Raw genomic sequence first — 16,197 nt, 5'->3', positions numbered from 1 at the left:
TGCCCCGAGAGGCCCCGAGCTCCAAAGGGCAGCTCAGAGCAAGCATCTGGTTCTGGGGGACACGGATGGTGCTTTCCCATAAGACTGTGTGCCCAAAGACTGCGTCCCCAAACACTCACCAAACACAAAATACACCTTATTCTACTAAGTTGAACTTGAGAAAAATCTTTACAGTAGAAATGATAGACCTTAAAAAATCAAGTTAAATCTAAATTCTCTTGGAGAAAGAACTGCAAAAATAAAAGAACGGCTCGAGTGAACAGTCAGCCTGGACGCCGTCATGGGTTAAGGGACCAGGGCTGAAAGGGGTGAGGCCGCCCACCCGCGGTTTCCCAGCTCGCCCGTGGCCCCACAGGAGCCTACGCCGGGTCTGAGTCCCAAGCCCTTTCCCCCTATTTCTGGGCCCTTGGATGGCAGAAGTGCCCACGTGGTGGCAGGCGGGCAGCACCAGGGCGTCCGGGCTGGCTTCAGAGGCGTGGGAGCTGGGAAACCGGGCCCCAAGCTCGTTAACGCTCTGCTGTTGGCAACTGGAAATGTCTCACTTTCTAATCAGGGGAAAGTGAAGTGAAAGTGAAAGTCTCTGAGTTGTGTCCGACTCTTTGTGACCTCACAACTATACAGCCCATGGAATTCTCCAGGCCAGAATACTAGAGTGGGGAGCCTTCTCCAGGGGATCTTCCCAACCCAGGGATCGAACCCAGGTCTCCTGCATTGCAGGCAAATTCTTTACCAGCTGAGCCACAGGGGAAGCCCTTGAATCAGGAGCCACATCCTCTATTTGCATGGGGTCCTGCAGGCAGCACCGGCCAGGGCGACCGCGGACGGAGGGCGGCTCTGAGACCCGAGAACACCCCCCAAGCTCCAGCACAGGCGGCGGCGCGGGGACGCGGGGACTCACGCGAGGGCCACGGTGAAGTGGAAGCGCTGCCTCAGGCCCCGGAAGGTGACGAAAGACTGCGGCGGGAAGCTCCGGGTGGTCACCTCGCAGTAGGGCCTCTCGAACTCGCCGGGGGGGCACACGCAGTGGAAGCCGCCGATGAGCAGGTTCACGCAGGTGCCCCCGTTCTTGCACACGCCGTGGGCACAGCGGCCGGAGCGCGCGTTCACCTCACAGTGCTCACCTGGGGGGACGGAGCGGGAGAGAGGGGGTCACACGGCAGCCTGGGGGGGAGGGTCGGGGAGAGGAGAAGGGGGGAGTGGAGGGCCCCTCCCCCGCCCAGGCCACAAACGCTACTGCAGAACCAGCTGCTAAACCCAAACCCGGGGCACCTGGGGCCTCCGGGAACCACCCTGGAGCCGAGCTGTGATCAGACACGTGGTGTTCCTGCCGGCGTGAGGGCACCCAGCGCCCGGTGGGCCGTCCAGGGGGTGGTGAGCACCCTGGGGGCCTCCCTGCTGAATGCACCAGGTGGCTGAGCCGCTCCAAGCTTGTCCCTGTCCCGGGCCTCCGGGGTCCCCGCCCTTGGGGGGGACAGGGGTGTGTGCGGCCATGAGTGGCTCTCAGCACCCACCCTGTTCTGAGCCCCCAGCTGAGCCCAGCGCTCTTCCAAGAGCCCCATCTAGAAGGAGTGAGGATGCTGAGAGGGCCCGCGCCCTCCCCACGCCCACACGACAACTGGGCACCCGGGGCTCATCAGAGATCGGGGAGCAGGCGGGGTCATTCAGAGCGCCCCCAGCCCATCGGTTCCCACGCAGACCCACGGCCGCCCGGACAACGCTGGGCTCTGACCCTGTAATCAAGTCTGCCCCAGCTGTGCTCCACCGTCCTCCCCGTGGCCTAACTGCCCCCCCCACCCCGTGGCAGGGGGCTTCTGGAAGCTTCCATTGACCAGGGAGCCCACGCTGACCGCCTCTGCCCCAGACGCATGCCAGACCCAGGCTGCCCATCAGTGGCGAGGCCGCCGTGGGGGCCTGGATGCGTGACCCTCACTCCCTGGAACACGGCCTGGGCCTGCCTGTCATGGGGTGGACATCGCTAGCCCCTCACAGACCCGCAGACCAACAGGAGCTTCCGACAACCAGAAATTCCCCAGTTCCCACCCGTATTTTCACCAGTTACTGAGTTTTAAATGAACACATTTAAAAAAAATTTTTTTGGCCCTGCCATTTAGGATGTGGGATCTTAGTTCCTCAACCAGGGATCGAACCCACGCCCCCTGCAGTGGAAGCATGGAAACCTAACCACTGGACCACCAGGGAAGTCCCTTAATGAACACAGTTTAAAATAAAAGTATTATATTCACACACACACACACACAATCACCGTGTAAACAGTGAGGCCTGGAGGAGACAGGAGAGCGGGGTGCCCTGCCGCCCGCATGTGGGCTCAGGGCCAGGGGTACCGTGGAGACCCTCCCTGTGGGCACTCAGAGCTTCTCTTTGCTCCCAGTGGCTTCACAGTATTCCATTAGCGGACCCCATCAAATCTAAATCACTGATGTTTCTCCTTCTACTGCTGATGGGCAGGTGGGCTGCTTATAGCTTGCTTTTATTGCAGATCACTTTTTAAATTAATTAATTTATTTGTCTCTGGCTGCGCTGGGTCTTCACTGCTGCAAGGGGTTTCTCCAGTTGTGGTCCCCAGGCTTCTCACTTCAGTGGCTTCTCTTGTTACAGAGCTTAGGCCCTGGAGCACAGGCTGGGGAGCTGCAAGGTACCGGCCCGTCACTCCGCGGCAGGTGGGAGCCTCCCGGATCAGGGATCAAACCCGTGACTCCTGCCTCGGTTGGCGGATTCTTCACCACTGGCCACCGAGGAAGCCCCTGCGGATAACTTTTTGATACACGTCCTTGGCGTGTTTTAAGAATATCTCTATAGAGAAAATTCCTGAAAGTGGAGAATCAAGGTACACACTTGATAAGTATTTCCAAACTGCCCTCCACAAAAGGATGCACAAACTCATACATCCTCACCAACATGAGGCTGGTTCAATCTGTGAAATATTTTATATTTCTGACAAATGAACCTCCAAGGTGTTTTATTTGCATTAATTTTTGCTGAGGTTCAACATCTGCCCGAATTTTACTGGCAACGTACTTTTCCTTTCTCTGAACCGCCCGATGAGTCCTGTGTTCATTTTTCAATCAGATGGTTGGTCTTGTTTTATTCTGTATACAAGCTCCTCGTAAATTTCAGAAATTAAGTATGCTCTGCCATTTCTGTGACAACTCCCTCCTGGCTTAAGTTTAACTTTCAACTTATTTATGTATTTGTGGACACATAAAAATATTATAGGGCTTCCCTGGTAGCTCAGTAGTAAAGAATATAAATATATAAACATAAAATTTTATATTTATGATATAGATATAAAAAATCTAAATATAAAGCCTGGCAGTGCAGGAGACATGGGTTTGAACCTTGGGTTGGGAAGATTCCCTGGAGGAAGAAATGGAAACGCGCTCCAGTATTCTTGCCTGGGAAATCCCATGGACAGAGGAACCTGGAGGGCCATGGGGTCAGAGAGTCAGCTATGACTGATCAGCTACTCAACGACAGCAACAAAAGTGTTACATCTGGGTATGGTCACATTGATCAACGTTTCCTTTGTGATGCTAGAGCTCTCGGGTATGAAGAGATGCCCCTCAGAGCCACGGTGGCGTCCAGCATCAGGACCCTTGGTACATGGACGGGCGTGCGTTCAAGTGGCAGCATCGCCCTGGAACTGCCACTGGAAGTCACCCTGGAACTGCCCTGGAAGTCACCAGGACCCTCAGACACGGTGTCCCTGGATGCCCTTCTGCGCCTCTTCAACACTGAACCATGTGAATACATTCCCGACTGTCTCAGTCTGCTCAGGCCTCCGTCACAAAATACCTTAGGTCAGGGGCTTAAACAACGGAAATGTATTTCTCACGGTCCTAGAGGCTGGAAGTCCCAGGGAAATCAGGGCCTCCCTGTCCATCACCAAGTCCCAGAGTTTACTCAAACTCATGTCCATTGAGTCAGTGATGCCATCCAACCATCTCATCCTCTGTCGTCCCCTTCTCCTCCTGCCCTCAATCCTTCCCAGCATCAGGGTTTTTTCAAATGAGTCAGCTCTTCGCATCAGGTGGCCAAAGTACTGTCTCTTCTTAGGAGACACTACGTCTCCTAAGTACATCTCTTCTTCAGAGGACACTAACCCTGTTGGATGGGGGCCCACCCTTACCATTTACATGAACCACTTCCCTGCTGGCCCCGCCTCCAGCTACAGTCCTACTGGGGGTTAGGGCTGCAACCTGTGAATTTGAGGGGGGGGGGGGGTGGATGCAATTCAGACCTAGCAGTCACATATGAGTCTATTGGGAATGTGAACAAACTGGATAGCGATATTAAAACTTATCATCAGCTTTTAAAAATTTGGCAGTGGCGGGTCTTGGTTGCAGCACATGATATTCGCTGTGTTAATTCAGGATCTTTCCTTGCCATGCACGGACTTTCTAGTTGCAGTGCATGGCCTGAGCTGCTCTGTAGCATGTCGGGTCTTAGTTCCCCAACCAGAGATTGAACCTGCACTCCCTGAATTGCAAGATGGATTCTTAACCACTGGACCCCGAGGGAAGTCCTGAGCATTAATTCTTGGATATAGTGGAGAGTGGGTGCTGTGTGTACCCCACGTGCCCCGCCAGGACAGAGGCTCTAGAGTGCTGGGTGATGACCACTCACAGCTGAGACCCTGAACTCAGACCATCCCCCCGAAGTCCCTCACCCACAGCTGCACGGCCCCCGCTGGGGCAGCTCACAGCCAGCGACAGCTCAGCGGGGAGATGGGGAAGCCCAGCCCCGTGGCCCAGGGCAGCCTCCTCTGCACCACATCCCCAGAGCTGAGACGTGGGGTCACAGAGGTCACTGCGGCCGCACTGCTGAGGCCCAGTGTCTCCTCTGGGTACCCCGTGTGCCCCCCGTCCCCGCCCCCTGCCCAGGCGTGGCTCCCGAGAAGGCGGATCTCGAGCCTCGGGGTCTGTTTCTCAGGGAGGCCGACCTCCGACAGAGCTGATTTTCAAGAGCTCAGTTATTGACGGGTGTAAGAAAACTCTTATCTGTCACCCAAGAGGGAACGTTTCACAGGAGCTTATTTTTGAGGAGCGAGTGAAACTGATCTATAATTAGCATGACGATCCTTGGAAACAAGCAGGGCACCAGGGAAATCTGAATTTCCTCTCCTCCTCCAGAGTTTCTTCCTCCCCAGGTTGCAACAGCTGAGAACGCACAACTTGCTAAGCGAAGGTGACCCAGCCTGGATCCCTCAAACACAGGGAGGAGAGTTTCAATCGCTGAGCTCTTACCGAATTTCATAACCCCACAGGGGCCATCAGGCCAGGGGCCCAGGCCGAGCCCGCCCCCAGGGCTGTGTCCACCCCCAGGGCCTGGCAGGGTCAGGTGGGTTTTTTTTTCCCATCCCCTTCCTCCCCACCAGGCAGGGAAGGGAGAGGCCAGAGGCCCACCCAGGACACCCACCCGCTCTCCCCTAGCAGGCAGCGGCCCCCGAACAGAGGTTTCACATGCTGCTCGGAAGGGAGAGGCCCACCCGGCCCACCCGGCCGGACACCCCGCTCTGGGCTCCAGCATTGGGGCAGACCCTCTGGTCTCCCCGCCGGCTCCCGGGTCACCGGGGGGCCCCACCCCGCCCGCCATGGATACCAGGCAGGCTGTGCACATACACACGCGTGCAGGGGCACACATAACCTCACACACATGCACACACGTGTGCCCTCACTCACATGCACACACGCGTGCCCTCACTCAGACCCAGTCACACGCTGCTGACACACTCGCACCGTCACACACACGCTCACGTATCCACGTGCATTCACACCCATAAACACATTCACACCCTCACACACGCCCTCAGCCACACACACACACACATGCACACACGCGCCCACACTCACACCCTCACACACTCTCACACTAAGCCCTGCTCCTGGCCCCTTCCCAGGTGGGCAGCTCACAGCCTTCTTAAATTCTATTCATTAATCATAAGTGCTCAGCCGAAGGTGTATTTGTTCTTCGTTCACTTCAAATTCTCTAATCTCTCCTTTTAAAATCCATGTGACGTCTGGGAGTGTTTGCTCTCCAAGTCCCAGCTTGGCGGCTCGAGGGCCAGGCACGGAGTGTTCTGAAGTAATAAAGCTGCGGTGAGAGGCCGGGGCGGGCCGCACTCCCTAGGCCGTGACGGCAAACAAAGGGGGCCTGGCCCGGCCCTCCCCACGGCGCCACGCCCCGCGCCAGCCTCCGGAGCCCAATGTCACCGGAGGCGAGCGCGGCCCCATCCCCACCAAGGCCACAGCGGCTCACGGGCTCTGCCCTCGAGCCGACGGGACGTCTGGACCCCTCCACCTCCACCCAAGACCCAGGGGCTCCCGCGACGCCCGGCATAGTGCCCCAGCTGCCTGGGCCCAGAGAAGGGCGGCCCTGCTCAGAGAGAGCCAGCGCGCCCTCCATTCATTCGGAGACCTGCGTTCGACTCTGCCCACCGTACTCCTGCTCACGGGCGGTTTTCCAGCGGCCGCCGGGAAGCCTGGGTCCTCAGGCGGGCCCGGGGACGGAGGACGGCCCAGCAGGACGCGTGCTGCCGCAGGGTGCCGCAGGGCGCCGAAGGGCCCCGCTGTGCCCCTGAAAGGGCGTGCTGACGTGCGGGGTTCCTCCGTTCCTCTGCTTAACCCACCATGCAACTTTAAATCAACTGCAAATAAAGCTCAGTCGCTGTGAAATTATTTGTTTTAAGCACAAAAGGTTTTTCTTTTCTCACAGGTAGTCATATTTGTTTCCTGGGTCTGCTGAGACAAGTACGGCAAAGCTGAGGGCTTAAGAAGAACAGAAGTGAATTCTCTCGTAGATCTGGGGGTGTCAGCAGGGCCGGCCCCCTCTGCAGGCTCTGGGGGGCTCCTTCCTGCCTCCCCCAGCTGTCAGGCCCCCCACCCGTGTTCCCGGGGTTGTGGCCTCCTCATCCCTCATCTCTGCCTCTGGGGTCACGTGGAGATCTTCCCTAGGTCTCGTCTCCCCGTCCTTATAAGAGAAAGGATCATCACTGGGTTTGGGTGGACCCCGAGTTCGGGACGATGTTACCAATCACTGGGAGCCTTACAGATTATATCTGGAGACACGCTGCTTCCAACATTCTGAGGTTCCAGACGTGAACCTGGGAGGACACTATCCGGCCCCCTAGCGGCCTCTGCGTCCACCCTAAAACTGCTCTCCCAGTAAACACTGGCCTCAGGGGGCCGCACCCGAGCCTGCAGGGCCACGATCCTGGTGTCTCAGGGGCCCGGTGATCACCGGCTCTGGCCTCCCTGCCCCAGGGACACTCTCCCCGCCCTCCCCAGCCGGCCAGCGAGGGGCCAGCTCCCCAGCTCCACAGCCATGCCTCAGGCCCCTTCTCTGGGCCCACACCCCCCTATCCCCTCCTCCCATCCTCGCCCCCACAAACCCAGGCCTCAGACCTGTCTCCCCAAACCAATTCCATTCTCCAGGTCCCGCAGCCACCACAGAGGAGGGGGGCCAAGAGCCCGGAGCTACCCGCCCCTCCTCCCTTGGCCCCACAGTGCACCCCCAGGGCCCGAGTCACCCCCCAGGGGCCGAGTCACTTGCCTCCACGGTCGGTCACACCCAAGTCTAAACCAGCCTGGTCTGCACAACCACCGCGACCACCCCGGCCCCTGGCCCCCCCCAGCGGCTCAGCGCCTCACAGATCTGCCTGCTCCCCACAGAACACCCGGGGGAGCTTTCCAGAATGCCCGCCTGGCTTCCCGTCAGTCCTGCTGCTCCACAGAGACCCTCCACCACGGGGCTTCAGCCACACACCTGCCCAGTCGACACCAACTCCCCACCTCCCAGGCCGGCTGCACGGTCTCCCTCCTTGAAGGGCAGCTGCACACACATTCACTGCCCAGACACACTCACTGCCATCAAGATCACCCCGCGGACACCGCCTTCTCTGGGCCTGACATCCCCCAGACACACTCACACATGCTCACTGCCATCAGGGTCATCCCGTGGACATGGCCTTCTCTGGCCTGACACGTTCACTCTGGTCTCTGAGGATGACTCTCTGGTGCCCAGACGCAGCCCCACTTCAGGCACCCATCACCCCTCTGCAGGCTTCACCCACCTGGGCAGGGCCAGGGCACCCAGGTCAGACTGATGGGCCCAGAATTCTCCATCCCAGCCCCAGGGTGACACCCACTGCATGACTGCCCCTCAGCCTCTGGCTCCCCAGGCTCTGGGTGGCGGGGGGGACCGCCTGTCCGAGGGTCGAGTTTGAGAATGCCCAGCACACAGAGGGTGCCTGGCGAACGCCCGGCACGCAGCAGGTACTGGATGAATGCCTGTGAGATGAAGTCATAAAATGCCAGGACTTCGCCATGTGCAAGCCGATGACGACTGCTCATACAGAATTATAAAACTTGAAAAATTCACATGTTTGATTCAAATAATGTCAGAAAGATGTTGATGTCATGAATGAAGAATTAATTCTACAGATAAACATGACTTTCTTAAAATAAAGAAGGCAGTGAGAACCCTGAGCCTGCCGGTCTCAGACGAACGGGGCTCCCTGTAAAGGCTCTCACCCCTGGGTTCCAGGGGTGAGACCCAGGCCAACCCCAGGGCCCTGTGGGCACCTGAACAGGGTACTTCCCAGGGCAGACGTTCCCGTTAATTTGTTCAAACCACACGGAAATCCACTTACATGTTTCCTTAACTATATCCTGTACGCAGTGGTGACCTGGCGGATCCCGATGGCCAGCCCTCAGGGGCAAGCCCAGATTTCCATGGTGGACGTACCCCCATCACAGCCAGCTTGGCACCACAGAACTCAGAGTTGGGAAGAGATGTGCTGTGATGGTTTTTAATTCTTCAAATCATTTTATTTCAGGCAAATAACTTGGACCAAATTCAGTAGCCCTCTATCTTTAACTTTATATATATATATAGCTCTTACAAGAAACACTATTTTACTGTAATAAATGTTTTCAGTTACACTTGCTTATCAAGATTTAACTTCGGTTTTCCTCTTCTAGGAATTCTCATTTAAAGTAAATTTGGACTTCCAAACTTGTTCCAAGCATCCCAGGGTCCTGCTTGGGCTCAAGTGCTTGCTCCAAGTCACCCGAACCCTGGGGCAGCCCCCCGTGCGCCCCCGCCCACTATGACTGCCAGCCTCGCCCCACAGCCAGGAGCAGGCTCACCGGAGCAGACCCACAGCCGTGCTCCATGCTGCTCGCAGCAGCGCAACCGCTGCCCACAGGGCCCGGGGCCCGGCCTCCTGCTCATGGCGGCAAGGGCACAGTCCCTGTGGGACCACTGGGAAGGGACGCCCGCCCCTACAGAGGCAGTCTTAGCTGCAAAAGCTGAGGCCCCTCCGGCTGCCATGGCCTCACGTGCGTCCCCATCACTGGATGCCTGTCCTGCCCAGGCTTGGGGCTGGGCGGTGAGGGACACTGCTTGCCCGGGGACCCCAGCCTGAAGTGCCAGAACCACAGACCCCAGGTTGGAGGGCCTTACGTCCTTCAGAGCAGCCCCAGGGGCACCGAGCTTACATGGGCTCGTGCGCAAGGCGACTGCCCTGACAGCTCAGCGTGACGGGGCCGGGCAGCCTCACAGCCCCTGGTGTGGGAACTCCTACATGCCCCCACTCCACAGGCGGGAAATTGAGACCCGCAGAGGGTTTGCCAGTGTGGGCATGCTCAGTCGTGTCCAACTCTTCGCGTGGACTTGTGATGTGGGTGTGTGTGCACGTGTGTGTATTATGTGATGCACATGTGTATATGTGATGTGTGTGTATTATGTGATCTCTCTGAGTCTATTATACGATGTGTGTGTATGTGATGTGTGTGGCATGTAATGTGCCTGTGCGTAGATGTGTGTATTATGTGATCTGTGTCTATTATGTGATGTGCATGTGTGTATATGTGGTATGCATGGACGTGTATGTAATGTGTGTGTGGCATGTATATGCAATGTGGGGTGTGTATATATGATGTGTGTGGCCTGTATGTGTAATGTGTCTATGTGTGACTTGTAAATATGATGTGGGTGTGTGCACATGTGTGTGTATTATGTGATCTGTGACTATTATGTGATGTGTGTGTATGTGGTGTGTAATGTGTGTGTGGCGTGTATATGTGATGTGTGGCGTGTATATATGATGTGTGGCATGTATGTGTGTATTATGTGATGTCTATTATGTGATGCATAGGTGTGTATATGTAGTGTGAGTGTGTATATGTAATGTGTGTGTGTATTATGTGATCTCTGTGTGTCTATTATGTGATGTGTGTATACATGATGTGTGTGGTATGTATATGTAATGTGTGTGGCATGTATATATGATATGTGTGGCACGTATGTGTAATGTGTCTGTGCGTGGTGTGTATATGTGATGTGGGTGTGTGTGCATGTGTGTGTGTATTATGTGATCTGTGTCTATTACGTGATGTGTGTGTGTATATGTGGTGTGTGTGTGTGTGGCATGTATATGTGATGTGGGGTATGTGCACATGTGTGTGACCGTCATGGCAGGTCTGGGAGCCGAGGGGCAGGGCGGGAACCAGGAGATGCTGATGTGAACGTGGTCCCGCCAAGAGGCGCTTCAGAAGGGCTTGGGGCTGCCCCAGCAGGGAGAGAGGAGGCGAGGGGCTGGGGCCGGCAGGAGGGGTGGTGTAGCCAGGCTGAATCCCTGGGGCCCTGAAGGAGGCCAGGACGGGCCCCAGGAGGGGAAGGGCGAGTAGAGGCTTGAGGACACCAGCTTTTCCATAAAGAGAAAACTGCCTCCTGGTCCTAAGCAGCAGCTTAGGGCTGTGAACTAGAAGAACCAGACCCCTCAGCGGGGATCCACCCGCCCCGCTCACGCTCACGCGGGCAGCTTCAGCAGCAGGAGCAGAGACAAGGACAGGGTCCTGAAAAGGTTAAACCCTGAGAAAATCGGCCCATCCACTCCCTTCCTCCCACCCAGGGCCCCGCCACCCCTCCCAGCCAGCCCACACAGGCCGCTGCGGTGGACAGAGGTGTCCCAAGCAGGCTCCTGACCACTGCCTCAGTTTCCCCAGCTGGAAACCCACTCCGCCCTGCAGGCGGGAGCTCTGTTTCTGGCCCCAGAACTACCCAAGCCCCTCGGAGGCCAGGGAGCAGGTGAGAGGAGTTGATTCAGGGAAGCTCTGAGCCCCTGGTACGCAGGGCTGAAATGTGACACCTGCTAAGACCCGGCTTCCTGACACCGGAGATGCCCGCTGTCCACCCCTCGCCCCCCGAAGCCCTGCTCCCCGCCCCCAGCTCCCTTCCAGCCTTTCCCCTTCCCCTCTCAGTGTCAAGGCTGCTGGACTGTCTCACCTCCTTCCCTCTGCCCCCAGGGGGCAAGGCAGCCGGGAAAGGCCTCCCAGAGGCCAGACACCTGTCCCCCTCCACCAGCGGGCGGGGAGCCGGAAGCCCAGACCACTACAGGCCTCTCCCGGGCTGGGCCTTAGGCTGACTTCACTACTGTCTTTGAAGCAAATTCCCAGAACCCCGGCACACCCATTTTTTTAAATATAAATTAAAAAATGCATTCCAGCAGCAAAGAAAACTGATTCCAGCTCATCCACAGCTCCTGGCTGTGAGTCAAGAGTCACCTACACACCCCAGGGGCTGGAACCCGGAGAACCTGAAAAGTCACTGTGCTTTCCAAAGCTCCTGGTGCAGGGACGGCCCGGCCTGGCTCGCAGCCACACTTGGGGACCCCTCCGTTCAGAAAGCGGGTGGTCTCCCTACCCCCTGATGTCCTCTGGAGGGTGGGGGGGACAGAAAATAGCCAACTCTGAGGTCAGCTAAACAGTGGCTCCTGAGAGATGTGTCCACGTCCTGATCCCCGGCACCTGTGAACATCACCCCACACGGCAGACGAGTGAATATCACGTCACGTGGCGCAAGATGTGATTAAAATAAGCATCTTGAGATGAGACCTCCGTGTTACCCGGAAGGGCCCTCTGCAATCATGAAAGAGGAGCAGCTGGAGTTTGCAGACCACATGAGGATGGGGCAGAGGCCGCTGTGGCCACAAGTCCGGGGGCCCCGAGCCCACCACGGCTGGAAGAGGCAAAAGGACCCGCCCCAGGCCCCTAGCACGTGCAGAGGGAGGCGGCCCCGCCCACAGCCCGAGCTCAGCATTCTGGCTTCCTGATCCGTGAAAGGATGAATTCCTGCTGGGTTGGGCCGCCCCGTCTGTGGTCTTCAATTCCTGCTGCCACAGGAAACCACTATGAATCCTAAACACGCCATGGAGGCCAGCCTGACTCAGCAGAAGTCTCCTCCTGGGCACAGTCCCAGGAGAAAGCAGCACTCCCGACACCTTCCAGCATCTCCAGAAACCTCAGCAGACCCAGGCCCGCGGAAGAGAAAGTGCCCCGTGTCTCCCAGGCTCTCATGGTGCCCAGTGGGCACTATGGACCCACCACTAAGGACCCAGGAGGCGCCAAATGAACATGCAGGGCCCAAGGCAAGGTGCACCTGGCGACCAGGGGAGGGGCCACTGAGCTGACCTCCAGGGCCTGAGCACACAGATCCCCATCCTGTCTCCTCACGAAGGTGCTTCCTCGCCCCTGACAGCAAAGGCAGGGTCCTCCGCAGCCAGGGATGTGGCTCAGGAGACTGGGGGCCCAGGATGAGGCAGAGTCGGGCGGAGGGTCCCACCCCGGGCAGACTGGCCCCCGCCAGCGTCCCCTGGGGCCTGCTGGGGGGCAGGCGCATGCTGCCCTGTGGGCAGACAGTAGGGCTGCCCAGGGCTCCCCCATGCCCTCCTGAGCCTCTCCAGGCCTCTCTCCAGAGACCAGAGGTCCCCGCTTTGGAGCCCCAGGGATGGCCAGCCTGTGGCCAGGGAATCTGTCCTGCAAGGCCCTGAGGACCAACCCCAGGACAGCATCTCAGACTCAGGCCTGCAGTTCAGTTCTAATGACGTGGGCATCTCTGAGGGCGGGGGCACGGGCGGGCCTGGAAAGGTCTCGCAGAGAAGATGGGCTTGTGCAGGAGGGGTGGCAGAGACCCCGCGCCCTGGGGGAGACGGAGGTGCAGGGCTTGGCCCCAGGCTGCTGCGTGGGGGTGATGGGAGAGGCCTGGAGGCCGGGCTGGGGGCCCCTGCTGCCCACAGGAAAGAACCTGTTGGTGGAAAGTAAACCCACAGCTGGGGCGGCCAAGCCGGAAAGGGGCGCGCCCAGCACCTTATCAGTTTGTGGGGAAAGCATGCCAACTCTGGAAGAGCGACGTGTCCAGACTCGGCCGGAATGCTCACTGAAACCTTAATCACGGCGCAGAGCAGCGTCTGAGCCCCCGGTGGCTCAGGTTCCCCTTCCCGCGTGATGCCGGGAGGAGGGGGGGCAGTGTCTGGGGACAGAGCCACGTCCTGAGACAAGAACTTACGTTCTTCAGTCGCCGATTGGAGTCGGGACAGCCGCGCCGCCCTGGTTCACACACACGGTCTGCTCAGCTGCGCCCGGCGACCCCAGCAGAGAAGTCACCCCGTCACCCCAGCCCTGCAGGCCCCCGGCCCGGGGAGACGTCAGTCTGTCCACACCAGGGGAAGGGTTCGGGGGTGGGCGACGGGCAGGTGTGTGAGCAGAGACCTCTCTCCATGGGGACGTCCGGGGTGGCTGCTCTCGGGTCAGGGGCTCAGATTGGACTCCCAGCAACTCTCATGGGCGGTGCTCAGTCCGTGTGGTGCCTCCAGAGAAAACAGGGGGGACCCCCACCCCCCACGTCAGTGCCCACAGCCAAGGCCTCGCGTACGTGTCCCCCCACAAGCACCGAATGAGCACCAGGGGGTCCAGGCGCGGGTGGGAGAACACGGAGCCCCAGAGGGTCCCACCCTACCCACTGGAGCCCGCAAAAGGCACTGGGCAGGTGTGGGTTAGGTGGGGACCCTGAGACTCAACACCAGGAGGCCAGCTGGATCCCCGGGGGCCCAAGGTAATGACCAGGGTCCTGGGGGTCGGGGGTCAGTGGGGAAGCATTGACAACAGACGCAGAGGTGGGGGTGAGGGGAGGAAGCGTCACCAGCCACGCAGAGCAGGCAGCACCCAGAAGCTAGACCCGGAGGGGGCTCCCCGGGGCCCCCAGGAGCTCTGAGAATAAATCCGCGTGGCTTAAGCCCCTCGTGTGTGGAACTTTATCACAGCGGCTGCAGGACGCGAGCTGCAGGAAGGGGCACAGGCAAGCCCAGCCCTTGCTCCTGTGGAGCCCACCCTCCAGGTCTTTCCACAGAAGCACGCACACCCGATCCAGCCTGCACGTATGCGGGGGAGACCCTGGCAGGACCCGGCCAAGGAGCCCCGTCTCCCCCAGGACAGCAGGCGTGACGGCCCAGGGAGGCCCCGCCCACACGTGGCACGTCCTCAGCCCGCTTCGCTCACTGTGGTCAGACTCGTCAGTACCAACCTCTGTTACTCAACAACTCAGGCCCTGTGCCCAGCTCACCGACCCACCTAGATGCTGGCGGGATGGACGTGGGGAACGCTTGTGTTCAGGTGTCTAAAAAGAAAGTAGACCACAGAGGCCTGTCTGAGGGTCCTTTGGCCCAGCAGCTGCTGGACAAGCGGGCTGACAAGAAGTGGCCATTACACCGACCCCCAGAAGCCCTGAGGCCCAGATCTTATGTTTCGGTCCTAATCCCTGGTCCTCGGGAATCAGTCTTCAAATAGGTTCTTGTAGATGGAATCAAGTTGTTATTTAATTGCTCGGTCATGTCTGCCTCTTTGTGACCCCAGGAACTGTAGCCCACCAGGCTCCTCTGTCCATGGGATTTCCCAGGCTAGAATACTGGAGTGGGTTGCCATTTCCTTCTCCAGGGGATGATCAAGTTAAAGTGAGATTATACTGGATTGGTGGAGGCCCTGGTCTCATGACTCAGTTCAATTCAGTTTAGTCACTCAGTCATGTCTGACTCTGCGACCCTGTACGTAGCATGCCAGGCTTCCCTGCGTATCACCAACTCCCAGAGTTTGCTCAAACTCATGTCTATTGAGTTGGTGATGCCATCCAACCCGCTCATCCTCTGCTGCCCCCTTCTTTCCTGCCTTCAATCTTTCCCAGCAGCAGGGTCTTTTCCAATGAGTCAGCTCTTCACATCAGGTGGCCAGAGTATTGGAGCTTCAGCTTCAGCATCAGTCCAATGACTGGTGTCCTTTTAAGATGAGGGAAATCCGGACATGGGGACAGAGCCCCCCAGGGTGGGGTAGGGGGAGGCCATATGAAGACAGAGATGGAGCAGTAAGCCAAGGATCACCTGGGCCACCAGAAGCTAAGAAGCGGCAGGAAGGACTGTCCCCCGGAGCAAGTCCCCACCAACTCCTTGATTTTGGACTTCCAGCCTCCCCAGAAGGAATACATTTCTGTTACTTTAAACCACCCAGAATGTGGCCCTGTGGCAGCAGGCCCGGGGTGCTAACAGGACCCCGAGGACCATCCTTCTCCCCAAAGACCGTCTGCCTGTGCGTGGACAGCCCAACCGGCGAGGGGGACGCTAATGTTGTGTGCCAAAAGTCCGCGCTTTGGGGAAAAGAATTCCATGGAAGAGAAAAGAAGCACTCTGGCCAACTTCATCCTCACGGCAATGCCTCGTATATGATTTTAATGGAAAACAAAGTCTCCCAGAAGTGCAATAATTCCCCAGCTTTACAATAACACACTTGAGAAATGCTGGCTATCCCCAACCAGGAAGCTGTAGATGCTACAAAGAGAGAAAACTGCAGTAATCCTGAGTATTTGGAAAGCACATCTTCCTAAGAAAGGATTCTGTCTCTGCTTTATTTGAGATTTTAATTATAGGCCAGGTAATGATTTTCATTTTGAATGATAATTAACTCTCGGGTTCAAGGACTAAATTCGACTTGACGGCGAACTCTTCCAAATGGAGCTTTAATCCGGTAAATGGCAGTAAGTGCGGCAAACTTATTTCTCTGTGTCCCGTGAACGTCAGCCTGCAGGAGGACAGCGCAGCTCAGATCACGAAGCCTCTTCCGTCTAATAGGAGGGCACAGGGTCAGTGTGTCCCAGGAGCATGGAGATACCATTATGGTGGTGAGAGACGTCAAGAGAAAACTCAGAGATGAGGTAAGGGTCACTTTTCACAGCAGAATCAGAGAGGCGCCAGAATTGATTTCAATGTTTTCCCCATGAACAGAAAAGTTGATTCAATTTTTATATTAAAAATTTCTCTGGCCTTGAACCTACACAAGATACCCTGGCCCTGGGGAG

At 57.6% G+C, this 16,197-nt stretch overlaps 1 protein-coding gene across 2 annotated transcripts in view; it reads right to left on the bottom strand.

Annotated features, from left to right (window-relative positions):
• Positions 1 to 16,197, bottom strand: part of CELSR1 (cadherin EGF LAG seven-pass G-type receptor 1) — a 146,134-nt gene that overhangs the window by 71,247 nt on the left and 58,690 nt on the right. For both annotated transcript variants that reach the window (XM_043881641.1, XM_043881640.1), the window contains exon 3: positions 899 to 1,121. In XM_043881641.1, coding sequence (XP_043737576.1) covers positions 899 to 1,121 — 223 coding nt within the window. The remainder of the gene's footprint in view (positions 1 to 898; positions 1,122 to 16,197) is intronic.

This window comes from Cervus elaphus, chromosome 22 (genome assembly GCF_910594005.1).
Source record: "Cervus elaphus chromosome 22, mCerEla1.1, whole genome shotgun sequence".
Lineage (NCBI taxonomy): Eukaryota > Metazoa > Chordata > Mammalia > Artiodactyla > Cervidae > Cervus > Cervus elaphus.
Note: the sequence above shows the minus strand (reverse complement) of the source record. Positions and strands in the feature narration are given on the sequence as shown.